Here is a 25,150-nt window from a genome sequence, read left to right on the forward strand (position 1 = left end):
TGTTGGTGTGCTGCACCCATTAACTCATTTAGCATTAGGTATATCTCCTAATGCTATCCCTCCCCTCTCCCCCGACCCCACAACAGTCCCCAGTGTGTGATGTTCCCCTTCCTGTGTCCATGTGTTCTCATTGTTCAATTCCCACCTATGAGTGAGAACATGCGGTGTTTGGTTTTTTGTCCTTGCGATAGTTTGCTGAGAATGAAGGTTTCCAGCTTCATCCATGTCCCTACAAAGGACATGAACTCATCATTTTTTATGGCTGCATAGTATTCCATGGTGTATATGTGCCACATTTTCTTAATCCAGTCTATCATTGTTGGACATTTGGCTTGGTTCCAAGTCTTTGCTATTGTGAATAGTGCTGCAATAAACATACATGTGCATGTGTCTTTATAGCAGCATGATTTCTAATCCTTTGGGTATATACCCAGTAATGGGATGGCTGGGTCAAATGGTATTTCTAGTTCTAGATCCCTGAGGAATCGCCACACTGACTTCCACAATGGTTGAACTAGTTTCCAGTCCCACCAACAGTGTAAAAGTGTTCCTATTTCTCCACATCCTCTCCAGCACCTGTTGTTTCCTGACTTTTTAATGATCGCCATTCTAACTGGTGTGAGATGGTATCTCATTGTGGTTTTGATTTGCATTTCTCTGATGGCCAGTGATGATGAGCATTTTTTCATGTGTTTTTTGGCTGCATAAATGTCTTCTTTTCAGAAATGTCTGTTCATATCCTTCACCCACTTTTTGATGGGGTTGTTTGCTTTTTTCTTGTAAATTTGTTTGAGTTCATTGTAGATTCTGGATATTAGCCCTTTGTCAGATGAGTAGGTTGCAAAAATTTTCTCCCATTCTGTAGGTTGCCTGTTCACTCTGATGGGGGTTTCTTTTGCTGTGCAGAAGCTCTTTAGTTTAATTAGATCCCATTTGTCAATTTTGACTTCTGTTGCCATTGCTTTTGGTGTTTTAGACATGAAATCCTTGCCCATGCCTATGTCCTGAATGGTATTGCCTAGGTTTTCTTCTAGGGTTTTTATGGTTTTAGGTCTAACATTTAAGTCTTTAATCCATCTTGAATTAATTTTTGTATAAGGTGAAAGGAAGGGATCCAGTTTCAGCTTTCTACATATGGCTAGCCAGTTTTCCCAGCACCATTTATTAAATAGGGAATCCTTTCCCCATTGCTTGTTTTTGTCAGGTTTGTCAAAGATCAGATAGTTGTAGATGTGTGGTATTATTTCTGAGGGCTCTGTTCTGTTCCATTGGTCTATATCTCTGTTTTGGTACCAGTACCATGCTGTTTTGGTTACTATAGGCTTGTAGTATAGTTTGAAGTCAGGTAGCATGATGCCTCCAGCTTTGTTCTTTTGGCTTAGGATTGATTTGTCAATGCGGGCTCTTTTTTGGTTCCATATGAACTTTAAAGTAGTTTTTTTCCAATTCTGTGAAGAAAGTCATTGGTAGCTTGATGGGGATGGCATGGAATCTCTAAATTACCTTGGGCAGTATGGCCATTTTCACAATATTGATTCTTCCTACCCATGAGCATGGAATGTTCTTCCATTTGTTTGTATCCTCTTTTATTTCATTGAGCAGTAGTTTGTCGTTCTTCTTGAAGAGGTCCTTCACATCCCTTGTAAGTTGGATTCCTAGGTATTTTATTCTCTTTGAAGCAATTGTGAATGGGAGTTCACTCATGATTTGGCTCTCTGTCTGTTATTGGTGTATAAGAATACTTGTGATTTTTGCACATGGATTTTGTATCCTGAGAATTTGCTGAAGTTGCTTATTAGCTTAAGGAGATTTTGGACTGAGACAATGGGGTTTTCTAGATATACAATCATGTCATCTGCAAACAGGGACAATTTGACTTCCTCTTTTCCTAATTGAATGCCCTTTATTTCCTTCTGCTGCCTGATTGCCCTGGCCAGAACTTCCAACACTATGTTGAATAGGAGTGGTGAGAGAGGGCATCCCTGTCTTGTGCCAGTTTTCAAAGGGAATGCTTCCAGTTTTTGTCCATTCAGTATGATATTGGCTGTGGGTTTGTCACAGATATCTCTTATTATTTTGAGATACGTCCCATCAATACCTAATTTATTGAGAGTTTTTAGCATGAAGGATTGTTGAATTTTGTCAAAGGCCTTTTCTGCATCTATTGAGATAATCATGTGGTTTTTGTCTTTGGTTCTGTTTAAATGCTGGATTATGTTTATTGATTTTCATATGTTGAACCAGCCTTGCATCCCAGGGATGAAGCCCACTTGATCATGGTGGATAAGCTTTTTGCTGTGCTGCTGGATTCGGTTTGCCAGTATTTTATTGAGGGTTTTTGCATCAATGTTCATCAAAGATATTGGTCTAAAATTCTCTTTTTTTGTTGTGTCTCTGCCAGGCTTTGGTATCAGAATGATGCTGGCCTCATAAAATGAGTTAGGGAGGATTCCCTCTTTTTCTATTGATTGGAATAGTTTCAGAAGGAATGGTACCAGCTCCTCCTTGTACCTCTGGTAGAATTCGGCTGTGAATCCATCTGGTCCTGGACTTTTTTTGGTTGGTAAGCTATTAATTATTGCCTCAATTTCAGAGTCTGTTGTTTGTCTATTCAGAGATTCAACTTCTTCCTGATTTAGTCTTGGGAGAGTGTATGTGTCGAACAATTTATCCATTTCTTCTAGAATTTCTAGTTTATTTGCGTAGAGGTGTTTATAGTATTCTCTGATGGTAGTTTGTATTTCTGTGGGATCGGTGGTGATATCCCCTTTGTCATTTTTTATTGCGTCTATTTGATTCTTCTCTGTTTTCTTCTTTATTATTCTTGCTAGCCATCTATCAATTTTGTTGATCTTTTCAAAAAACCAGCTCCTGGATTCATTGATTTTTTGAAGGGTTTTTTGTGTCTCTATTGCCTTCATTTCTGCTCTGATCTTGGTTATTTCTTGCCTTCTGCTAGCTTTTGAATGTGTTTGCTCTTACTTCTCTAGTTCTTTTAATTGTGATGTTAGGGTGTCCATTTTAGATCTTTCCTGCTTTCTCTTGCGGGCATTTAGTGCTATAAATTTCCCTCTACACACTGCTTTGAATGTATCCCAGAGGTTCTGGTGTTTTGTGTCTTTGTTCTCGTTGGTTTCAAAGAACATATTTATTTCTGCCTTAATTTTGTTATTTACCCAGTAGTCATTCAGGAGCAGGTTGTTCAGTTTCCATGTAGTTGAACGGTTTTGAGTGAGTTTCTTAATCCTGAGTTCTAGTTTGATTGCACTGTGGTCTGAGAGACAGTTTGTTATAGTTTCTGTTCTTTTACATTTGCTGAGGAGAGCTTTACTTCCAACTATGTGGTCAATTTTGGAATAGGTGTGGTGTGGTGCTGAAAAGAATATATATTCTGTTGATTTTGGGTGGAGAGTTCTGTAGATGTCTACTAGATCTGCTTGGTGCAGAGCTGAGTTCAATTCCTGGATATCCTTGTTAACTTTCTGTCTCATTGATCTGTCTAATGTTGACAGTGGGGTGTTAAAGTCTCCCATTATTATTGTGTGGGAGTCTAAGTCTCTTTGTAGGTCACTAAGGACTTGCTTTATGAATCTGAGTCCTCCTGTATTGGGTGCATATATATTTAGGATAGTTAGTTCTTCTTGTTGAATTGATCCCTTTACCATTATGTAATGGCCTTCTTTGTCTCTTTTGATCTTTGTTGGTTTAAAGTCTGTTTTATGAGAGACTAGGATTGCAACCCCTGCCTTTTTTTGCTTTCCATTTGCTTGGTAGATCTTCCTCCATCCCTTTATTTTGAGCCTATGTGTATCTCTGCCCGTGAGATGGGTTTCCTGAATAGAGCACACTGATGGGTATTGACTCTTTATCCACTTTGCCAGTCTGTGCCTTTTAATTGGAGCATTTAGCCCATTTACATTTAAGGTTAGTATTGTTATGTGTGAATTTGATCCTGTCATTATGATGTTAGTTGGTTATTTTGCTCATTAGTTGGTGCAGTTTCTTCCTATCCTTGACGGTTTTTACAATTTGGCATGTTTTTGCAGTGGCTGGTACCAGTTGTTCCTTTCCATGTTTAGTGCTTCCTTCAGGAGCTCTTTTAGGGCAGGCCTGGTGGTGACAAAATCTCTCAGCATTTGCTTGTCTGTAAAGGATTTTATTTCTCCTTTGCTTATGAAGCTTAGTTTGGGTGGATATGAAATTCTGGGTTGAAAATTCTTTTCTTTAAGAATGTTGAATATTGGCCCCCACTCTCTTCCGGCTTGTAGAGTTTCTGCCGAGAGATCTGCTGTAAGTCTGATGGGCTTCCCTTTGTGGGTAACCCGACCTTTCTCTCTGGCTGCCCTTAACATTTTTTCCTTCATTTCAACTTTGGTGAATCTTACAATAATGTGTCTTGGAGTTGCTTTTCTCGAGGAGTATCTTTGTGGCGTTCTCTGTATTTCCTGAATTTGAATGTTGGCCTGCCTTGCTAGATTGGGGAAGTTCTCCTGGATAATATTCTGCAGAGTGTTTTCCATCGGGTTCCATTCTCCCTGTCACTTTCAGGTACACCAATTAGGCGTAGATTTGGTCTTTTCACATAGTCCCATATTTCTTGGAGGCTTTGTTCATTTCTTTGTATTCTTTTTCTCTAAACTTCTCTTCATGCTTCATTTCATTCATTTCGTCTTCCATTGCTGATACCCTTTCTTCCAGTTGATCGCCTTGGTTACTGAGGCTTGTGCATTCGTCACATAGTTCTCGTGCCATGGTTTTCAGCTCCATCAGGTCCTTTAAGGACTTCTCTGCATTGGTTATTCTAGTTAGCCATTCGTCCAATTTTTTTTCAAAGTTTTTAACTTCTTTGCCATTGGTTCGGACTTCTTCCTTTAGCTCAGAGTAGTTTGATCTTCTGAAGCCTTCTTCTCTCAACTCGTCAAAGTCATTCTCCATCCAGCTTTGTTCTGTTGCTGGTGAGGAGCTGTGTTCCTTTGGAGGAGGAGAGGCGCTCTGATTTTTAGAGTTTCCGGTTTTTCTGCTCTGTTTTTTCCCCATCTTTGTGGTTTTATCTACCTTTAGTCTTTGGTGATGGTGATGTACAGATGGGTTTTTGGTGTGGATGTCCTTTCTGTTTGTTAGTTTTCCTTCTAACAGTCAGGACCCTCAGCTGCAGGTCTGTTGGAGTTTGCTGGAGGTCCACTCCAGACCCTGTTTGCCTGGGTATCAGCAGTGGTGGCTGCAGAACAGCAGATATTGGTGAACCGCAAATGTTGCTGCCTGATTGTTCCTCTGGAAGTTTTGTCTCAGAGGAGTACCCGGCCGTGTGAGGTGTCAGTCCGCCCCTACTTGGGGGTGCCTCCCAGTTAGGCTACTCAGGGGTCAGGGACCCACTTGATGAGGCAGTCTGCCCGTTCTCAGATCTCCAGCTGCGTGCTGGGAGAACCACTACTCTCTTCAAAGCTGTCAGACAGGGACATTTAAGTCTGCAGAGGTTATTGCTGTCTTTTGTTTGTCTGTGCTCTGCCCCCAGAGGTGGAGCCTACAGAGGCAGGCAGGCCTCCTTGAGCTGTGATGGGCTCCACCCAGTTCAAGCTTCCTGGCTGCTTTGCTTACCTACTCAAGCCTGGGCAATGGCAGGTGCCCCTCCCCCAGGCTTGCTGCCGCCTTGCAGTTTGATCTCAGACTGCTGTGCTAGCAATAAGCGAGGCTCTGTGGGCATAGGACCCTCCGAGCCATGTGCGGGATATAATCTCCTGGTGTGCCGTTTGTTAAGCCTGTTGGAAAAGCGCAGTATTAGGGTGGGAGTGACCTGATTTTCCAGATGCCATCTGTCACCCCTTTCTTTGACTAGGAAAGGGAATTCCCTGACCCCTTGCACTTCCCGGGTGAGGTGATGCTTCACCCTGCTTCAGCTCGTGCATGGTGCGCTGCACCCACTGTCCTGCACCCACTGTCCGGCACTCCCCAGTGAGATGAACCTGGTACCTCAGTTGGAAATGCAGAAATCACTTCTGCGTTGCTCATGCTGGGAGCTGTAGACTGGAGCTGTTCCTATTTGGCTATCTTGTCTCCACCATCATTCTGACTTTAGCAGGGCAATCCTCACAAATGCCGTAAACATTCTTCTCTTCACTCAGGGTTCAGTGGAAAGGACCCTAATAATAGTAGGAAAACTAGTAATAGCTGCCATTTATTGAGAGCTCACTGTGATCACAGATGTATAATCATTAAGTCTTTTTTTTTTTGGTAACAGCTTTATTGAGATATAATTTGCATACCAAACAGTTCACCCATTTAAAGTATACAATTCAATGGTATTTAGTATATTCACAGTTATACAGCCATGACAATCAATTTTAGGACATTTTCATTAACTCCAAAGAAACCCTGTACCTTTGGTTATCACCTCTCAATACCCCCAATCTGCCCAGCTTTGGGCAACCACTAATCTACTTTCTGTTTCTATGTAGATTTCCCTATTCTGGATGTTTCATATAAATGGAATTAGACAATGTGTGGTCTTTTGTGTCTAGCTTCTTTCACTTAGCATGTTTTTGAGGTTATCCGTGTCATAGCAGGTTGTCAGTACTTCATTTCTTTTTATTGCCAAGTAATATTTCATTGCATATATACAACACATTTGGTTTACCCATCTATCAGTTGATAGATATTTGCATTGTTTCTACCTTTTGGTTATTGTGAATAGTGCTGCTATTGAATATTTGTGTATACCTTTTTGTTTGAAAACTTGTTTTCAATTCTTTTGTGTATATACTTAGGAGTGTGGTTGCTGGGTCATATGGTAATTCTGTGCTCCATGTATTGAGGAACTGCCAAGCTGTATTCCATAGTGGCTACACCATTTTACATTTCCTCCAGCAGTGTATTTACTGGAGGAAATGTAAAATGGTATAGCCACTGTGGAATGGTGGCAGTGTTGTGTTTTTGTTTTTGTTTTTCCTTGAGACAGAGTCTCACTCTGTCACCCAGGCTAGAGGGAAATGGTGCAATCTTGGCTCACTGCAAACTCTGCCTCCTGGATTCCAGTGGTTCTTGTGCCTCAGCCTCCTGAGTAGCTGGGATTACAGGTGCCCACAACCACCTCCGGCTAATTTTTATATTTTTAGTAGAGATGGGGTTTTGCCACGTTGGCCAGGCTGGTCTCAAACTCCTGACCTCAAGTGATCTGCCTGCCTCGGCCTCCCAAAGTGCTGGGATTACAGGAGTGAGCCACCATGCCCAGCTGGCAGTGTTTTTTTTTTTTTTAAACACCCATCATGGTGGGTGTGAAGTGGTATCTCATTGTGGTTTTTAGGTTTGCATTTCTCTGACTAATGATGTTGAGCATCATTTATATACTTATTGGCTATTTGGTACTTCTTTGGAGGAATGTCTGTTTGGATCTTTTGCCCATTTTTTATGCTTTTATTTTTTAATTTTTTAATTTTATTTTTAATTGACATATAATAATCGTAAATAATTGTTGGTCTTTGTATTGTTGAGTTGTAAGAGTTCTTTATATATTTTAGATACAAGTCCCTGATCAGATACGAGTTGCAAATATTTTCATCCATTTTTTGGGTTATCTTTTCACTTTGTTGATGATGTCCTTTGAAGTACAGAAATTTTTAATTCTGAAGAAGTCTAATTTGTTTTTTCTTTTGTTGTTTATGATTTTGATGTCATGCCTAAGAAACCACTGCCAAATCCCAGGTTAAGAAAATTTACACCTGTTTTCTTCTAAGAATTTTAAAGTTTTAGCTCTTAACTTAGGGTTTTGATCTATTTTCAGTTAATTTTTATTGGTGGTGTGTATTAGGAGCCTTAACTTCATTGTTTTGAGTGTGGATATCCAGTTTTTCCAGCACTTTTTGTTGAGAAAACTAACCTTTCTTAATTGTCTTGGCACCCTTCTTGGAAATCAGTTGACCATAAATGTGTTTATATATGGACTCTCAATTTTATTCCATTTATCTGTATGTCTCTCATTAACTATCATTATGCCAGTACCATATTGTCTTGATTATTGCAGCTTCATGTTGTGTTTTGAAATTGGGAAGTGTGACTCCTCCAAATTTTGTTCTTCTTTTTCAAGATTGTTTTGACTATTTTGGGTTCCTTGCAATTCTATATAAATTTTAGAATCAGCTTGTCACAACCATCTGATCTTTGACAAACCTGACAAAAACAAGAAATGGGGAAATGATTCCCTATTTAATAAATGGTGCTGGGAAAACTGGCTAGCCATATGTAGAAAGCTGAAACTGGATCCCTTCCTTACACCTTATACAAAAATTAATTTAAGATGGATTAAAGACTTAAATGTTAGACCTGAAACCATATAAATCCTAGAAGAAAACCTAGGCAGTACCATTCAGGACATAGGCATGGGCAAGGACTTCATGTCTAAAACACCAAAAGCAATGGCAACCAAAGCCAAAATTGACAAATGGGATCTAATTAAACTAAAAGAGCTCCGGCACAGCAAAAGAAACTACCGTCAGAGTGAACAGGCAACCTATAGAATGGGAGAAAATTTTTGCAACCTACTCATCTGACAAAGGGCTAATATCCAGAATCTACAATGAACTCAAACAAATTTACAGGAAAAAAACAAACAACCCCATCAACAAGTAGGTGAAGGATATGAACAGACACTTCTCAAAAGAAGACATTTATGCAGCCAAAAGACACATGAAAAAATGTTCATTATCACTGGCCATCAGAGAAATGCAAATCAAAACCATGAGATACCATCTCACACCAGTTAGAATGGCGATCATTAAAAAGTCAGGAAACAACAGGTGCTGGAGAGGATGTGGAGAAATAGGAACACTTTTACACTGTTGGTGGGACTGTAAACTGGTTCAACCATTGTGGAAGTCAGTGTGGCGATTCCTCAGGGATCTAGAACTAGAAATACCATTTGACCCAGCCATCCCATTACTGGGTATATACCCAAAGGATTAGAAATCATGCTGCTATAAAGACACATGCACATATATATTTATTGCAGCACTATTCACATTAGCAAAGACTTGGAACCAAGCCAAATGTCCAACAATGATAGACTGGATTAAGAAAATGTGGCACATATACACCATGGAATACTATGCAGCCATAAAAAATGATGAGTTCATGTCCTTTGTAGGGACATGGATGAAGCTGGAAACCATTGTTCTCAGCAAACCATCGCAAGGACAAGAAACCAAACACCGCATGTTCTCACTCATAGGTGGGAATTGAACAATGAGAACACATGGACACAGGAAGGGGAACATCACACACCGGGGACTGTTGTGGGGTTGGGGGAGAGGGGAGGGATAGCATTAGGAGATATACCTAATGTTAAATGACGAGTTAATGGGTGCAGCACACCAACATGGCACATGTGTACATACGTAACTCACCTGCACGTTGTGCACATGTACCCTAAAACTTAAAGTATATATATATAAAAAAAAGAATCAGCTTGTCAATTTCTACAAACAAGCTAGCTGGGATTCTTGTACAAATTGCCTTGGATCTGTGGATCAACTTGGGAAGTATTGATATGGGTTTTTTTTTCTTTCTTTTTTTTTTTTGACGGAGTCTTGCTCTGCCACCGAGGCTGGAGTGTGGTGGTGCAATCTTGGCTCACTCTAACCTCCACCTCCCAGGTTCAAGTGATTCTCATGCCTCAGCCTTCCTGAGTAGCTGGGATTACAGGTGTGTGGCCACCACACCAGCTTTTTTTTTTTTTTTCGTATTTTTGTAGAGACATGGTTTCACTATGTTGGGCCGGCTGGTCTCGAACTCCTGACCTGAAGTGATCTGCCTGCCTCGACTCCCAAAGTGCTGGGATTACAGGCTTGAGCTACTGTGCCCAGCCTGACATCTTAACAATATTAAGTTTTCTAATTCATGAATACGGATGTCTATCTATTTAGATATTTAGTTTTTTGAATGGTTTTTTAGTTTCCAGAGTATAAGTTTTATGTTTGTTAAATTTATTTCTAAGCATTTTCTTCTTCTTGATACTATTGTAAATGGAATTGTTTACTTAATTTCATTTTCAGATTATTCATTGCAAGTATACAGAAAGACATTTGATTTTTGTATATTGATTTTGTGTCCTGGAATCTTGCTGAAGTTGTTCGTTCTAATAGTTTTCTGTGTGTATTCCTTAGGATTTTCTCTATATAAGATCATGTCATCTGTGAATACAGATATTTTTACTTTTCCAAACTGGATGACTTTTATTTAGTTTTCTTGCCTACTTGCCCTGGCTACAACCTCTAGTATAATGTTGAATAGAAGTATCAAGAGTTGGACATTCTTGTTTTCTCCCTGATCTTAGGGGGAAAGTATCAGTCTTTCACCATCAAGTACGATGTTTGCTTTGGGTTTTTTTGTAGATGCCCTTTATCAGGTTGAGGAACCTCCTTTCTATTCCTTGTTTGTTAAGTGCTTTTTATCATGAAAGAGGGTTAGATTTAGTCAAATGATTTTCCTGGATCTTTTGAGATGATCATGTCGTTTTTGTTTTCTATTCTATTAATATGATGTAGTATGCAAATTGAATTTTGAGTGTTAAATTAATTTTGCATTCCTGGTATAAATTCCACTTGTTTATGGTGTATAATCCTTTTATATGTTGCTGGATTTGGTTTGCAGTATTTGGCTGAGGATTTTTGCATCTATATTCATAAGAGGTATTGGTCTGTAGTTTTCTAGTGGTGTCTGTCTGTTTTCATTATCAGAGTAATACTGACCTCATATAATGAGTTAGAAACTTCACATTTTTTGTGTTTCTTTGAAGAGTTAATGAAGAACTGGTATTAATTATTGTTTAAATGTTTGGATGGAATTGAAGCCATTTGGGCCTGGACTTTACTTTGTGAGTAGTTTTTGATTATTGATTTGATATCTTGTTATAGGTCTATTCAGATTTTCTGTTTTCTTCTTGAGTCAGTTTTGGTAGTTTGTGTCTTCCTAGGAATTTGTCCATTTCATCTCAATTATCTAATTTATTGACATTCAATTGTTCATGTTCCTTTAAGTGTTTTTGAGCATACTAATTTGTTGAATCTTCACAATAAGCCTATGAAGGAGATATTATGATCCTCATTTTATAGGTGAAAAAAACTGAAGCACAGAGAGTTAACTTGCCCAAGGTCACCCAGTCAGTAAGTTGGAGGAGCCAGGATTTGAATCCAGGCAGTCTAGCTCCAGAATGCATGTTCTTACCATAGCTAGACTATCTACAGATCTTCTCTAAAAGTTATCAGGAGGGACCTGGAATCTATCTGGTCAAGCAGAACCTTTTGAAGCACTTTTTTTTTCTTAACAAATCAGTGGTTTTTCATTCTATTCCTAGATTTGTACAGCTATCACCACTATCTAATTTTAGAACTTTTTCAATACCCCCCGTCCACTAAATCCATACCTATTAGGAGTTCTTTTCCCTTCCTAATCCCCCTTTCTACTGCTACCCCTGTCCCAGCCTCAGGAAACCACCAGTCTACTTTCTGCTGTGGATATACCTCTATGGGTATGTCCATTTTGCATATTTCATATTGAACTAAATCATATGATATCTGGTCTTTAGAAGGTATTTACTCCTGCTCAGATTGGTGATTATATCTGCCTGAAATTCTCTCTCTTCTTATTCTGAACTTTAGTCTTTCTGTGATTTGGTCTCACTAGATTCATCACTCTAATTGAATATACAATCCTATTCAAAACAAAGCTTTGCATCTGGCACATGTGACAAGTTTCTATTTTGAGCTTTTTATTACCTCCATTGGGAAAGCATCTCCTTAATAGTCCAGGGTGAGGGGAATGTAGTTAGATTCTACCAAAGTTAATTACCAGCCCACCTCTCTCATTAGCCTTCAAACAATGTTAATTTCAACCTGAAGTTTACCAGCTGCCTTGGGTTGATAGACAAAGACAAATGCAGCTAGTGAAGGAGACTGATGTATGAACAGATAACTCATACAATGTGATAAGTATTATAAAAGCCTTTGTATATAAGGTAATGAAGCATATATAAGAAAGCATAACATGAATTTCTATGGAAAAATTATAGAAAAGTGTAGGTATCTAGGCCATAGAAACTATACAGTGTACTACTTAAGTTGATTGACCATGGTACCTACTGATTTTGTCCCTCTAATCTGTCTTATGGGGTTGAAGCCCCTTCCCCTTTCATACCTTTAATAAATATAGCAACAAAAGGAAATGGTAGATGAGGATTCTAGGAACTACATTTTTCTTACCCAGACATTGTTTCCTTCACAGGCATAAGCTGGAAGTCACACCAGTAGTAGCCTCTACTACCGTGATACCAAACATTATGGAGAAACCACTCATTCTAGACATATCCACCACCTCCAAAACACCCAACACTGAGGAGGCATCTCTCTTCAGAAAGCCATTAGTTTTAAAGGAGGAACCCACTATTGAGGATGAAACCCTTATCAATAAGTCATTATCTTTAAAAAAGTGCTCAAATCATGGGGAGGTGTCCTTACTGGAAAAGCTACAGCCCCTGCAGGAGGAGAGTGACAGTGATGATGCGTTTGTTATAGAGCCAATGACTTTTAAGAAGACACATAAAACTGAGGAGGCAGCCATCACCAAGAAGACATTATCCTTAAAGAAGAAGATGTGTGCAAGTCAGCGGAAGCAGTCCTGCCAGGAAGAGTCGTTGGCTGTGCAGGATGTCAATATTGAAGAGGATTCCTTCTTTATGGAGTCGATGAGTTTTAAGAAGAAGCCTAAAACTGAGGAGTCAATCCCCACCCATAAGTTATCATCTTTAAAGAAGAAATGTACCATTTATGGGAAGATATGCCACTTTAGGAAGCCACCAGTATTGCAGACAACCATCTGTGGAGCAATGTCCTCCATTAAGAAGCCTACCACTGAGAAGGAGACACTTTTCCAAGAGCTATCTGTATTGCAAGAGAAGCACACCACTGAGCATGAGATGTCCATCTTGAAGAAATCATTGGCCTTGCAGAAGACCAACTTTAAAGAGGATTCCCTTGTTAAGGAGTCGTTAGCCTTTAAGAAGAAGCCTAGCACTGAGGAGGCAATCATGATGCCACTAATATTGAAGGAGCAGTGCATGACTGAGGGGAAGAGGTCCCGCCTGAAGCCATTAGTATTTCAGGAGATCACCTCTGGAGAGAAGTCGCTCATTATGAAGCCATTGTCCATTAAAGAAAAGCCATCTACTGAGAAGGAGTCCTTTTCCCAGGAACCATCTGCATTGCAAAAGAAGCACACCACTCAGGAGGAGGTTTCCATCTTAAAGGAGCCCTCGTCCTTGCTAAAGTCTCCAACTGAGGAGTCACCTCTTGATGAGGCTTTGGCTTTTACAAAGAAGTGTACCATTGAGGAGGCACCCCCCACCAAGAAGCCTTTAATTTTAAAGAGGAAGCATGCCACTCAGGGGACAATGTCCCACTTGAAGAAACCACTAATATTACAGACCACCTCTGGAGAAAAGTCACTTATTAAGGAGCCACTGCCCTTTAAAGAAGAAAAAGTGTCTTTAAAGAAAAAGTGTACCACACAAGAGATGATGTCCATCTGTCCAGAACTGTTGGACTTTCAGGATATGATTGGTGAAGATAAGAATTCTTTCTTTATGGAGCCAATGTCATTTAGGAAGAACCCTACAACTGAGGAGACAGTACTTACCAAGACATCATTGTCTTTACAGGAAAAGAAAATTACTCAGGGGAAGATGTCCCACTTAAAGAAGCCACTGGTCTTGCAGGAGATCACTTCCGAGGAGGAGTCATTCTATAAGAAGCTGTTGCCCTTTAAGATGAAATCTACAACGGAAGAAAAGTTCCTTTCCCAGGAACCATCTGCATTGAAAGAGAAGCATACCACCTTGCAGGAAGTGTCCCTCTCAAAAGAGTCATTGGCCATCCAGGAGAAGGCTACCACTGAGGAGGAATTCTCTCAGGAACTATTTTCATTGCATGTTAAGCATACCAACAAAATTGGGTCCCTCTTCCAGGAGGCTTTGGTCTTGCAAGAGAAGACTGATGCCGAAGAGGATTCCTTGAAGAACTTGTTGGCTTTGCAGGAGAAAAGCACCATGGAAGAAGAGTCCCTTATCAATAAGCTATTGGCTCTGAAGGAGGAGCTTTCTGCTGAGGCAGCCACAAACATACAGACACAATTATCTTTAAAGAAGAAGTCCACTGCTCATGGAAAAGTGTTCTTCCTGAAGAAGCAGTTGGCTTTGAATGAGACCATCAATGAAGAGGAGTTCCTTAATAAGCAGCCACTGGCCTTGGAGGGGTATCCCAGCATTGTGGAGGGGGAGACCCTCTTCAAGAAGCTTTTGGCCATGCAGGAGGAGCCCAGCATTGAGAAGGAAGCTGTCCTCAAGGAGCCCACTATTGACACAGAAGCTCACTTTAAGGAACCTTTGGCCTTGCAGGAGGAGCCCAGCACTGAGAAGGAGGCTGTCCTCAAGGAGCCCAGTGTTGACACAGAAGCTCACTTTAAGGAAACTTTGGCCTTGCAGGAGAAGCCCAGCATTGAGCAGGAGGCCCTCTTTAAGCAGCACTCAGCTTTGTGGGAGAAGCCCAGCACTGAGAAGGAGACCATCTTCAAGGAGTCTTTGGACTTGCAAGAGAAGCCCAGCATTAAGAAAGAGACCCTCCTCAAAAAGCCATTAGCCTTGAAGATGTCTACCATCAATGAGGCAGTCCTCTTTGAAGATATGATAGCTCTGAATGAGAAACCCACCACTGGGAAGGAGTTGTCCTTCAAGGAGCCATTAGCCTTACAAGAGAGTCCCACCTACAAGGAAGACACCTTTCTCAAAACATTCTTGGTCCCCCAAGTTGGAACCAGCCCAAATGTGTCTAGCACTGCCCCTGAATCCATAACCAGCAAGTCCAGCATTGCTACCATGACCAGTGTGGGCAAATCTGGTACCATCAATGAGGCTTTCCTCTTCGAAGATATGATAACTCTGAATGAGAAACCCACCACTGGGAAGGAGTTGTCCTTCAAGGAGCCATTGGCCTTACAAGAGAGTCCCACCTGCAAGGAAGACACCTTTCTGGAAACATTCTTGATCCCCCAAATTGGAACCAGCCCATATGTGTTTAGCACCACCACCCCTGAATCCATAACAGAGAAGTCCAGCATTGCAACCATGACCAGTGTGGGCAAGTCCAGGACCACCACCGAGTCCAGTGCATGTGAATCTGCTTCTGATAAACCTGTCTCACCACAGGCCAAGGGAACACCAAAGGAGGTATTCATCTCCCTTTCTTCTTAAATTAGATAAATTGTTCTTTGATATCCTGGAGGTGGCTGCTAGCAAAGTTGTTTTTTGTTTTGTTTTGTTTTTGTTGTTGTTGTTGTTGTTTTTTTGCCTTCCTAAGCAGTTGAGCCATATATAGTAAGTTATTGAGAGTATCCCTCTACCTAGTGAGAGGGTGATATTTCTTACGTTTACTTCTGGTTTTATTTAATGATAGGTGATGCAGAATCATCTCTTCTCACCTTCTGTAGCCTGAGGTTACCCATGATTTGGGATACATTTCCCAGGTTCTTTGGCATTTTTCTCTTAAGTTGGCCTTGTACAATCTCTTGACTTCCTGATTGGCACAGTGATAGATCTAAGCAATCAGAAAGTATTTATTCCAGTAATACCCACAAGAGTCTGGACTACTGTGCTATATACTTGGGCTTTGCAATAGTGGCCAGGTAATTTCATTCAGGAAATTGCCTTTCTTAGTAATTGTAATTTGCATCACAGTGGGCTTTGGTAAAAAATGGGCAAAGTTCATAAGAGCATCTCCCAAGGAAGATGGTCTTTACGTTGTAAATTTGAATAATGAAGGGATGATATTTAGCAAGCAGGAGGAGAAATGTCCTTTTGGTAGCAAAACATCCTGGGTAAAGATATAGAAAGGAGGAAAAGACTACCAAGATGAATTGGGCCAGATCAAAGCATTGACATAATTAGGGACCTAAGAAGACAGGTAACAAAGCTGAAATAATAAAATAAGAATGTCCGTCTGGGAGAATCTTCAGCTTACCTATAAAAAGGGTCCCTTGTTCCTAGGGCAGCGAAGGTATATACAATGAAGACTAGGCATTTCTTGATCACTGGACCATATGAGGATTGCACAGCCAAGGAGTACTGTGTTATGGCCCAACATATACAAGGCTTGAGATACCTTAGCAGAAGAAGACAGTAGGGAGAAAGGAGTAATCATTGATATGTATGTGCTAAGTCTTCCTTGGAATAATTCTCATAATATGTCTTTTTGGTGATTTCTAAGCAGATAACCCCACGGGAAGATATTGATGAGGACAGCGGTGATCCAAGTTTCAACCCAATGTATGCCAAGGAAATCTTCAGTTACATGAAAGAGAGAGAGGTATTTAGGTTGCTTGGGTTGGGCAATGATTTCTAGTTTTCATTTCCTCATCATTCCATCCTTCAGTATGCAAGTTGAAAGGGGTGGTAATAATGATGATAAAAATAATAATAGCAAAAACTAACATATTGGTAGCTTACTGTGAGTTGGACATTGTACTAACAGATTTGTAGACATTATCTTAATTCTCTCAGTAACTTCATGATGGTAGGTATTATTATCTCCCTCTTACAGATAGAGGAAACTGCCCAGAGTCATGTAAGTGGTACATGGTAGAGCTGAGATATGAACTAAAGTCTGATTACCTTGAAGACCATAATCCTGTACATCTAATTGCTAAGAAGACAGTCTTAGACACAAAAATGGTCAAGTAGTCTCTGAGTGGCTGTTCTTAGAGATCTTTTTCCTTCCCTATGCATGTTTCTGGCATTGTATGCAAAATCGTAGTCTTTGTTTCATCTCTCCAACCTGGTGAAGTTTTCTTTCTCCTTTGAAATCTGCCAGTCTCCTTTACCACTAATATTCATCAATTCCAAAGTTTCTTCTAACTCTCTCAACAGAACAGATGGGACCAAGATTATCTACCAAGCAGAATTTTTAGCAGGTCATGTATAAGAGGGTGGGAGGATGGAAACCCACCTACAGATCCACCTATCCTCTTTATAGAGAGAGTGCAATGATTAACTGACTCCAAAGCCCACACTTTTTCTGGCATACCTAAGTAAGGGACATCTTTGTTATAATAAAAGTGTGAGCCTTGGTTCAGCAGTATCAGTTTCACTTGAGATTTTGTTAGAAATGCAGAAACCTAGCCCCATCCCAGACCTTCTAAATCAGAATCTGAAGTTTTACATGATCCCCAAGTAGTGCATATGTATGTTAAAGTTTGAGAAGCACTGCTCTACATAGCATGGTATTGTGCTTTAGATTGAATTGCAAAGAAAGGGCAGAACCTTTTTGGCATTTGTCTACAGCTGTAGGTGTGTTTCTGCCCTTATTTCCCCCTGGATTCTTCAATATCCACTCTGACACTTGAATATCACGTGTCTATTTCCCAAAGCATAACTGCAACTTGCCTGTAAAAGGATACTTTGATCTGCCCCTCTCTAATACCAGTTGAAAACAAGGAGTTAGAACTATGAGGGAGAAGTTAATTGTTAAGTTACAATTTTGAACTATAAGAAGAGTTTATTTATTAACATTTCTTTCTCATCAATGCCAGGAACAGTTTATACTTACAGATTACATGAACAGGCAGATTGAAATCACCAGTGACATGAGGGCCATTCTTGTGGACTGGTTGGTGGACGTGCAGGTAAGCCTGACAACTCCTGCCTTAAGGAGCTGCTGTTCTCTTTCTCATTCAGGGCTGCCAGGCCAAAAACATGGTAAAAATGTACTGGGTCTATAGAGTTGAATAAGCTGTGGTTCCTGCCCTCAAGGAGCTCATGATTTAGGAGGCAAGATAAGATATGCAGACAAATAAGTGTAATACAAAGTAGAATATACTAAGTGCTCTAAGAATGTTTCAAATAAGATACTGTGAGAACTAATTGAAAGGAGAGACTCTTTCTAGAAAAGGCAGTGACGGTATGGTCGTTTTATCATTCTTAAAGTCTTGTAAAAGTATATCTAGTGATTTGGACTGGGGTCGTTGACAAAGTCTTTCAAACTTTGGGTGGAACGGATAATAGGAAGGACAGTGTGGCACAGGACATGGCAGGTAGCTGTTTGTCCAAGGTGAGATATTGAGGGAATACTGCTATGAATACTTAATTATTATTTTATACTATGATAGGAGAGCCCAGAGTAGTACATAGCATATAGTAGGGGGTCAGTAAGTATTTGTTGAATGAATGGAATTGAAAGAATTGCTATGGAGTTTGCAAGGAAACATACAGCATGGTCAGTCTACGCTCAGCAGTCTTAGTATGTAATTAGGAAGAAAAGACAATATAGTTTTATATCCTTTGTTAAGTATCAGAGGAGTGGTTCAGGCTCATTTTGGGGTGACAGACCAAGGAATTGTGGTAGACACAGTATATCTGAACATCAGCAAAACATGAAAATGTCTCTCATCTTATGAAAATGGTAGAGAACAGTAAATCAGGTAAGAGTAAAATTTGGGTAGATCTTAAATAAGTGAAACAGAACCCAAAGATTGCTTATCATTGCCAAGCTGGAAAGAAATTTCTAGTGACTGCCATTGGACTTTGTTCTGCTTAACATTGTCATTAGTAATGTAAATGAGAACAGAGAAGATGTATTTATTAAATTCCTGGATGGCAGGAAACTAGGAGTAGGGATAGGAAATAAATGGCTTACAGAGAAAAAATATCTCTGCCAGCTGGAATGATGAACTAAATATTTTTTATTTAAAGTTTTTGTTATTGCATAAAAATGTACATTATAGCAAAGTAAGAAATTATAATTACCTGTGATCCCACAACCCCAAACTGCTGTTCTCATTTGTTTGCATATATTATCCCCCCATCTTAAGCAGTGGTTATCCATTAGGGGTGCATCTCAGAATCAGATGCCCAGGTCCTATCCCAGACTTATCCAATCAGAATTGTGGGGATGTGGCCCAGGCACACATATTTTTATAAAGCTCCACAAGTTATATCAATGTATACCCCTTGAAAGAGAATCTCAGTTCTAGAAAATACCATATTGTTTTTATAACCTTAGTTATATGTAGTGCTTTTATAACTCCTTGGTTTTTTATTTTAAAATAACCAAATAACAATAATGACTTTTTGGATATAAAGTTCCATGAAATTTTAGCATTTGTTTGGAAATAATCAATTCATAAGAAATTGAAAAAAAGGACAAAGAGAGCCTGTATACCCTTCACCCTAGTTTATCCCATCTGGCACAACTATAGTATAGTGTCATGGTCAGGAAATGGACTTTGTTATAATCCACAGACCTTGTTTAGATTTCAGCAGTTTTACATGCACTCATTTGGGGGTGTGTATAGTCTATTTGATCACATTTGTAAATAAATATTTAGTCTATTTGTTCACGTGTACATTTTGTAATCACTACCACAGTTAAGGTACAGAACTGTTCCATCGCCACAAGGATCCCTCATGCCACTTTTTGTTAGCCACAACCATCTCCCTCCCCTCTCCTTCCTGTCCCTGACAAATTATTTGTTTTCCATCTCTATAATTTTGTCATTTCATGAATGTTATATAAATGGAATCATACAGTGTATAGCCTTTTGAGCTTGATGTTTACTACTCACCGTAATTCCCTTGAGATCCATCCAAGTTGTGTGTATGAATAGTTCATTCCTTTTTGTTGCTAAGTAGTATTCCATGGTACAGATGTACCACGGTAATATGGTTTGGCTATGTCCACACCCAAATCTTATCTTGAATTATAGCTCCCATAATCCCCACGTGTTGTGGGAGGGACGCAGTGGGAGGTAAGTGCATCATGGGGATGAGTTTTTCCCATATTGTTCTTGTGATAGTGGATATGTCTCACGAGATCAGATGGTTTTATAAAAGGCAGTTCTCCTGCACACACTCTCTTGCCTGCCTCCGTGTAAGATGTGCCTTTGTTCCTCCTTCACCTTTTTCCATGATTGTGAGGCCTCCACAGCCATGTGGAGCTGTGAGTCCGTTAAACCTCTTTTCTTTATAAATTACCCAGTCTCAGGTATTTCTTCATAGATGTATGAAAATGGACTAACACACACGGTGTGTTTAACCATTCACCTATTGAAGGACATTTGGGTTGTTACTAGTTTTTGGCTATTAAGGATAAAATTACTATGAATATTTGCATACAGCTTTTTTGTGAATATAGTTTTTATTTCTCTGGGATTAATACTGAAGAGTGTGACAGTTCTGTGAATTTTTAGCATATGTATTGATTTGTGTAACTGCCACTATGATTATTAAATAGAACAGTTTGATCACGCCATAAAAACTTCCTTATGTTATCCGTTTAGAGTCACACCCACCTTCCACCCCTAACTTCTGGAAACCACTAATCTATTCTCTATCTTTGCCTTTTCAAGAATATTCTATAAATGTTTGCGTTATATGTAACCTTATGAGACTGGCTTCTTTCATTCAGTATGATGCCTTTAAGATTTATTCAAGTTGTTGCAGATATCATTAGTTCATTCTTTTTATTGCTGAGTGGTATTCTATGGTTCGGATATATCACAGTTTATCCATTCTCCTGTGGAAGGGTATTTAGTTTGTTTCCAGTTTTTGATGACTGTGAAAAGAACTGTACATTAATGTACAGGTTTTTATGTGAAGATATGTTTTAATTTCTAATGTCAGCACACAGGAGTGGGATCATTGGGACATATGGTTAAGTGTATGTTTAACTTAATTAGAAATTGCCACAGAGTGGCTGTACATCTTGCATTCTCACCTCCAATGCATGAGAGTTCTGGTTGCTCTGCATTCTTGTCAGCACTTGGTTTTGTTAGTACTTTATTTTAACCATCTAATAGGTGTATAGAGGAACCTCCTCATAGTTTTAATTTTTATTTCTTTAAGGGTTAATAATGTTGACAACCATACTTGTCATGCATATATCCTCTTTGATGAAATGTCTATTCAAGTCTTTTGCCCAGTTATAAATAGGTAGTTCGTTTCCTTAGTGTCAAGTTACGAGAGTTCTTTACGTATTCTGGATACAAATCCTTTGTTGGATATGTGATTTATAAATATATCCTCTCAGTCTGTAGTTTTTCTTTCTCTTACCAGTGTCTTTCCCAGAGCAAAAGTTTTTAATTTTGATGAAGTCCAGTTTATCAATGCCTTCTTTATGGATTATACTTACTTCTAAGGACTCTTTGCCTAAACCTAGGTCAGGAATATTCTGTCTCTCTCTCTCATGTGTATGTGTGTGTGTGTATTTAAATTTATGTATGTATGTATGTATGTATGTATGTATGTATGTATGTATGTATTTATTTATGAGATGGAGTTTTGCTCTTGTTGCCCAGGCTGGAGTGCAATGGTGCGGTCTCAGCTTACTGCAACCTCCGCCTCCCAGGTTCAAGCAATTCTCCTGCCTCAGCCTTCCCAGTAACTGGAATTACAGGTGCCTGCCACCCTGCCTGGCTAATTTTTGCATTTTTAGTAGAGATGAAGTTTCACCATGTTGGCCAGGCTGGTCTCAAACTCCTGACCTCAGGTGATCCGCCTGCCTCAGCCTCCCAAAGTGCTGTGATTACAGGCGTGAGGCACTGTGCCCGACTTCTTTCCTATATTTTATCTCAAAGGTTTATAGTTTTACATGTTACATTAAATCTATAGTCCATTTTTAGTTAATTTTTGTATAAGGTGTGAGATTTATGTCAAGGTTCTTTTTTTGCATATGAGTGTCTAATTGTTCTAACGCCACGTGTGGGAATTAAAAACTATACTTTCTTCATGGAATTGTTTTTGCACCTTGCTAAAAACAGTTTCTGTGGGTCTATACCAATATTCTGTTTCCTTTATCTCTGTGTCTCTTCCTTCACCAATATCACACTGTCTTTATTTCTGTAGTTTTATAGTTAGTCTTAAAACTGGGTATTGTGATATTTTCAACTCTATTCCTTAAAAAAAAAAAAAAAAAAACTGGCCAGGAATGGTGGCTCATGTCTGTAATCCCAACACTTTGGGAGGCTGAGGTGGGTGGATCATGAGGTCTGGAGTTCGAGACCAGCCTGACCAACGTGGTGAAACCTCCGTCTCTACTAAAAATACAAAAATTAGCCGGGCATGGTGGCAGGCACCTGTAATCCCAGCTACTCAGGAGGCTGAGGCAGGAGAATCGCTTGAACCTGGGAGGCGGAAGTTACAGTAAGCCAAGATCGGGCCACTGCACTCCAGCCTGGGCGATAGAGCGAGACTCCATCTCAAAACAACAACAACAACAACAAAGCAAAAAACACCTGTTTTAGCTATTCTAGTTCCTTTGCCTTTCTATGTAAATTTTAGAATCAGATTATATCTTAAAGATATTTCTAGGAGTTTGATTGGAATTGAAATATATTTTGTGCAGAAAAGAGTTAAAATAATAGGCCTGATACTGCTATCCCTAGAAAGGTCTGTTTGCAAGGTTGGCCCTTGGCTGGTAATCTGGAAACTTGGCCGGTAAGCAGTCCCCACACTGATATAAAACTTCCCCGAATGTTAATTGTGGCTTACTGTGCTTAAACTCTTTATGCAAACAGTGTGGTTTAGGCTGAGCACCTGCTTTCCTTTTGGGAGTCTGGAACTTCAGAACATGCTAGGCACAGAGTGTTTACTTGACCAGTTCCCAATAAAATTTTGGGCACTGAGTGATAGTAAGCTTCCCTGGTAGACAACACTTTCCATGTGTTGTCACAGCTCATTGCTAGAGGAATTAAGTGCATCCTGAAGTGACTACTGACAGGACTCTTGGAAGCTTGCTTGTGGCTTTTTCCAGATTTTGCCCCATGCTTCTTATCCCTTTGCTGATTTTGCTTTGTATCCTTTCACTGAAATAAATCATAGTCATGAGTATGACTATATGCTAAGTCCTGTGAGCCATCCTAGGAAATCATTGTGCTTGAGGTGGTCTTAGGGAACCCCAATACACATCTATAGGTGAGTTCAGATAGAATTGGCGCGTTACTATGTTGAATCTTCCAACCTATGGTATGTCTCTCCATTTATTTAAATTTTCTTTGATTTATTTTTCTCATCATATAGATCCTACACATGTTGTGTTAGATTTATAAAAAATATTTTCTTCTCTTGAAGCTATTGTAAATGATGTTTTTTAAATTTAGCTTTCTATTTGTACATTGCCAGTATGAAATACGGTTGATAGTTGTGTGTTGACCTTGTATTCTGTGACTTTGCTAAAACTCAGGAGTTCTTTTTTTGTAGATTTCTTGGGGTTATCTACATAGATAATTGAATCATCTGCAAATGGGGACCGTTTTATTTCTTCCTTTCTAATCTCCATGCTTTTTATTTTATTTTCATGTTTTATTATACTGCCTGAGACTTCCATTATGATGTTGATATAGATGCAGTAAGAGTGGACAGCATTGCCTTACTCCTGATCTTAGGAGGAAAGCATTGACTTTAACTATTAGTGTGATTTTAGCTGTAGGATTTTTGTAAACACCTTTGATCAGGTTGAGAAAGTTACTTTCTATTTCTAGTTTAATCCTGTGTAATATATTTTTTTATCATGAATAAATGTTGAACTTTGTCAAATGCTTTTTTCTTGCATCTATTGATTTTTTTTGTTTTAGACTAATATAGTAAGTTAAATCAATTGATCTTCAAAAATGGGAGCAGCGTTATTTTTATATTCCTGAGATAAACCCCATTTTGTCCTGGTATATTTTTCTTTTTAGGTATTGCTGGATTTGATTTGCTAATATTTTGTTGAGGATTTTTACATCTATGTTTGTGATGGATGTTGGGATGTTGGTCTGTAGTGTTCTGATTGGGTTTTTTGTTTGTTTGTTTTTTGTTCTGGTATCAGAATAATAGTGATCTTGTAAAATAAGTTGGGAATTATCCCCAACCCTTCTGTTTTCTGGAAGGGATGTGTAAAATTGATGTTATTTCTTCTTTAAATGTTGGTAGAATTTGCAAGTGAAAACATTGGAGCCTGGAGGGTTTTTCCCAAAAGGTTTTCAGTGAAGAATATCATTTCTTTAATAGTTATAAGGTTATTTAAGTTATCTATTTCATATTGGGTGACTTTTGGTAGTTTGTGGTTTTCAAGGAGTTGGTCCCTTCCGTCTAAGCTGTCAAATTTATGTGCATAGAGTTTTTCATAGTGTTCCCTCTTTCATTCCTGATACTGGTAATTTGTGTCTTCTCTTGTTTTGTTTATCAGTCTTGCTAGAGGTTTATTAATTTTATTCATCTTTCCAAAGAACCAGATTTTGGTTTCATCCATTTTTCTTTATTTTTCTGTTTTTAGTATTCTTCATATCTGCTCTAATTTTTATAATTTTATAATTTTATAATTTTTATAATTTTATAACTATTTAAAAAATAGTTTTCTTTCTTCTTGCTTATGGTTTAATTTCTTTATTATCCATGGTGATTTTCTGTGTAATAATTCTGTTATTGAGAGAGGAGTACTGAAGTCTTCAACTGTAATTGTGGATTTGTCTATTTCTAAGTTTTGTCATTTTTTGCTTTGTGTTTTTTGAAGTTCTGTTGTTAGGAACATACACATTTAGGATTATTATATCTTCTTTATATTTATTTCTGACTTTTTCTTCATATAACAATGGTTATATGATTGCAAACATCTTTCCAGTCAAACTGACATATTTCTATATCCATTTTATTTGCAATATGGTATTTCTCTTCTATCATACCCATCCTGCTATTAATGGACATTTAGGTTATTTTCAAATATTGCTCTTTGAAATAACCCTGTAGTGAATATACATAAATGTGCATTTTTTAACAATTTTACTATTGTTTCTCCAGACCAAATGACTAGGAATAGGATTATTAGATCAAAAGATGCACATGAAAAATTTTTGTACATGTTGACAGCTATCCTTCTGAAATGTCATGACCATTTATGCTTTTACCATTACTGAATGAAAATGCTTATTTTCCCATAATCTTATCAACAAAAGAAGTTATATTTTTTACCATCTGATAAGTGAAAAATTTTAATGTGTTATTTTAGTTAGCTGTACAGAAGCACTGGCATTTTAAGTAGTCAAGTTTATCAGTTCTTATAGCTTTAAGATTTGTTTCTTGCTTAGGAAA

At 38.8% G+C, this 25,150-nt stretch overlaps 1 protein-coding gene across 4 annotated transcripts in view; it reads left to right on the forward strand.

The window, feature by feature from the left end:
* CCNB3 (cyclin B3) overlaps window positions 1-25,150 on the forward strand; it is a 105,369-nt gene that overhangs the window by 46,895 nt on the left and 33,324 nt on the right. For 2 of the 4 annotated variants that reach the window (XM_063803868.1, XM_016944208.2), the window contains 3 exons: window positions 12,268-15,262; window positions 16,302-16,397; window positions 17,620-17,712. In XM_063803868.1, the coding sequence (XP_063659938.1) occupies window positions 12,268-15,262; window positions 16,302-16,397; window positions 17,620-17,712 (3,184 nt within the window). Of the gene's footprint in view, window positions 1-12,267; window positions 15,263-16,298; window positions 16,398-17,619; window positions 17,713-25,150 lie in introns of all 4 variants that reach the window. The other 2 variants (XM_063803867.1, XM_016944207.2) reach the window with 1 other exon arrangement.

The sequence above is a fragment of the Pan troglodytes genome, chromosome X (assembly GCF_028858775.2).
Source record: "Pan troglodytes isolate AG18354 chromosome X, NHGRI_mPanTro3-v2.0_pri, whole genome shotgun sequence".
In the NCBI taxonomy this organism is placed as follows: Eukaryota; Metazoa; Chordata; class Mammalia; order Primates; family Hominidae; genus Pan; species Pan troglodytes.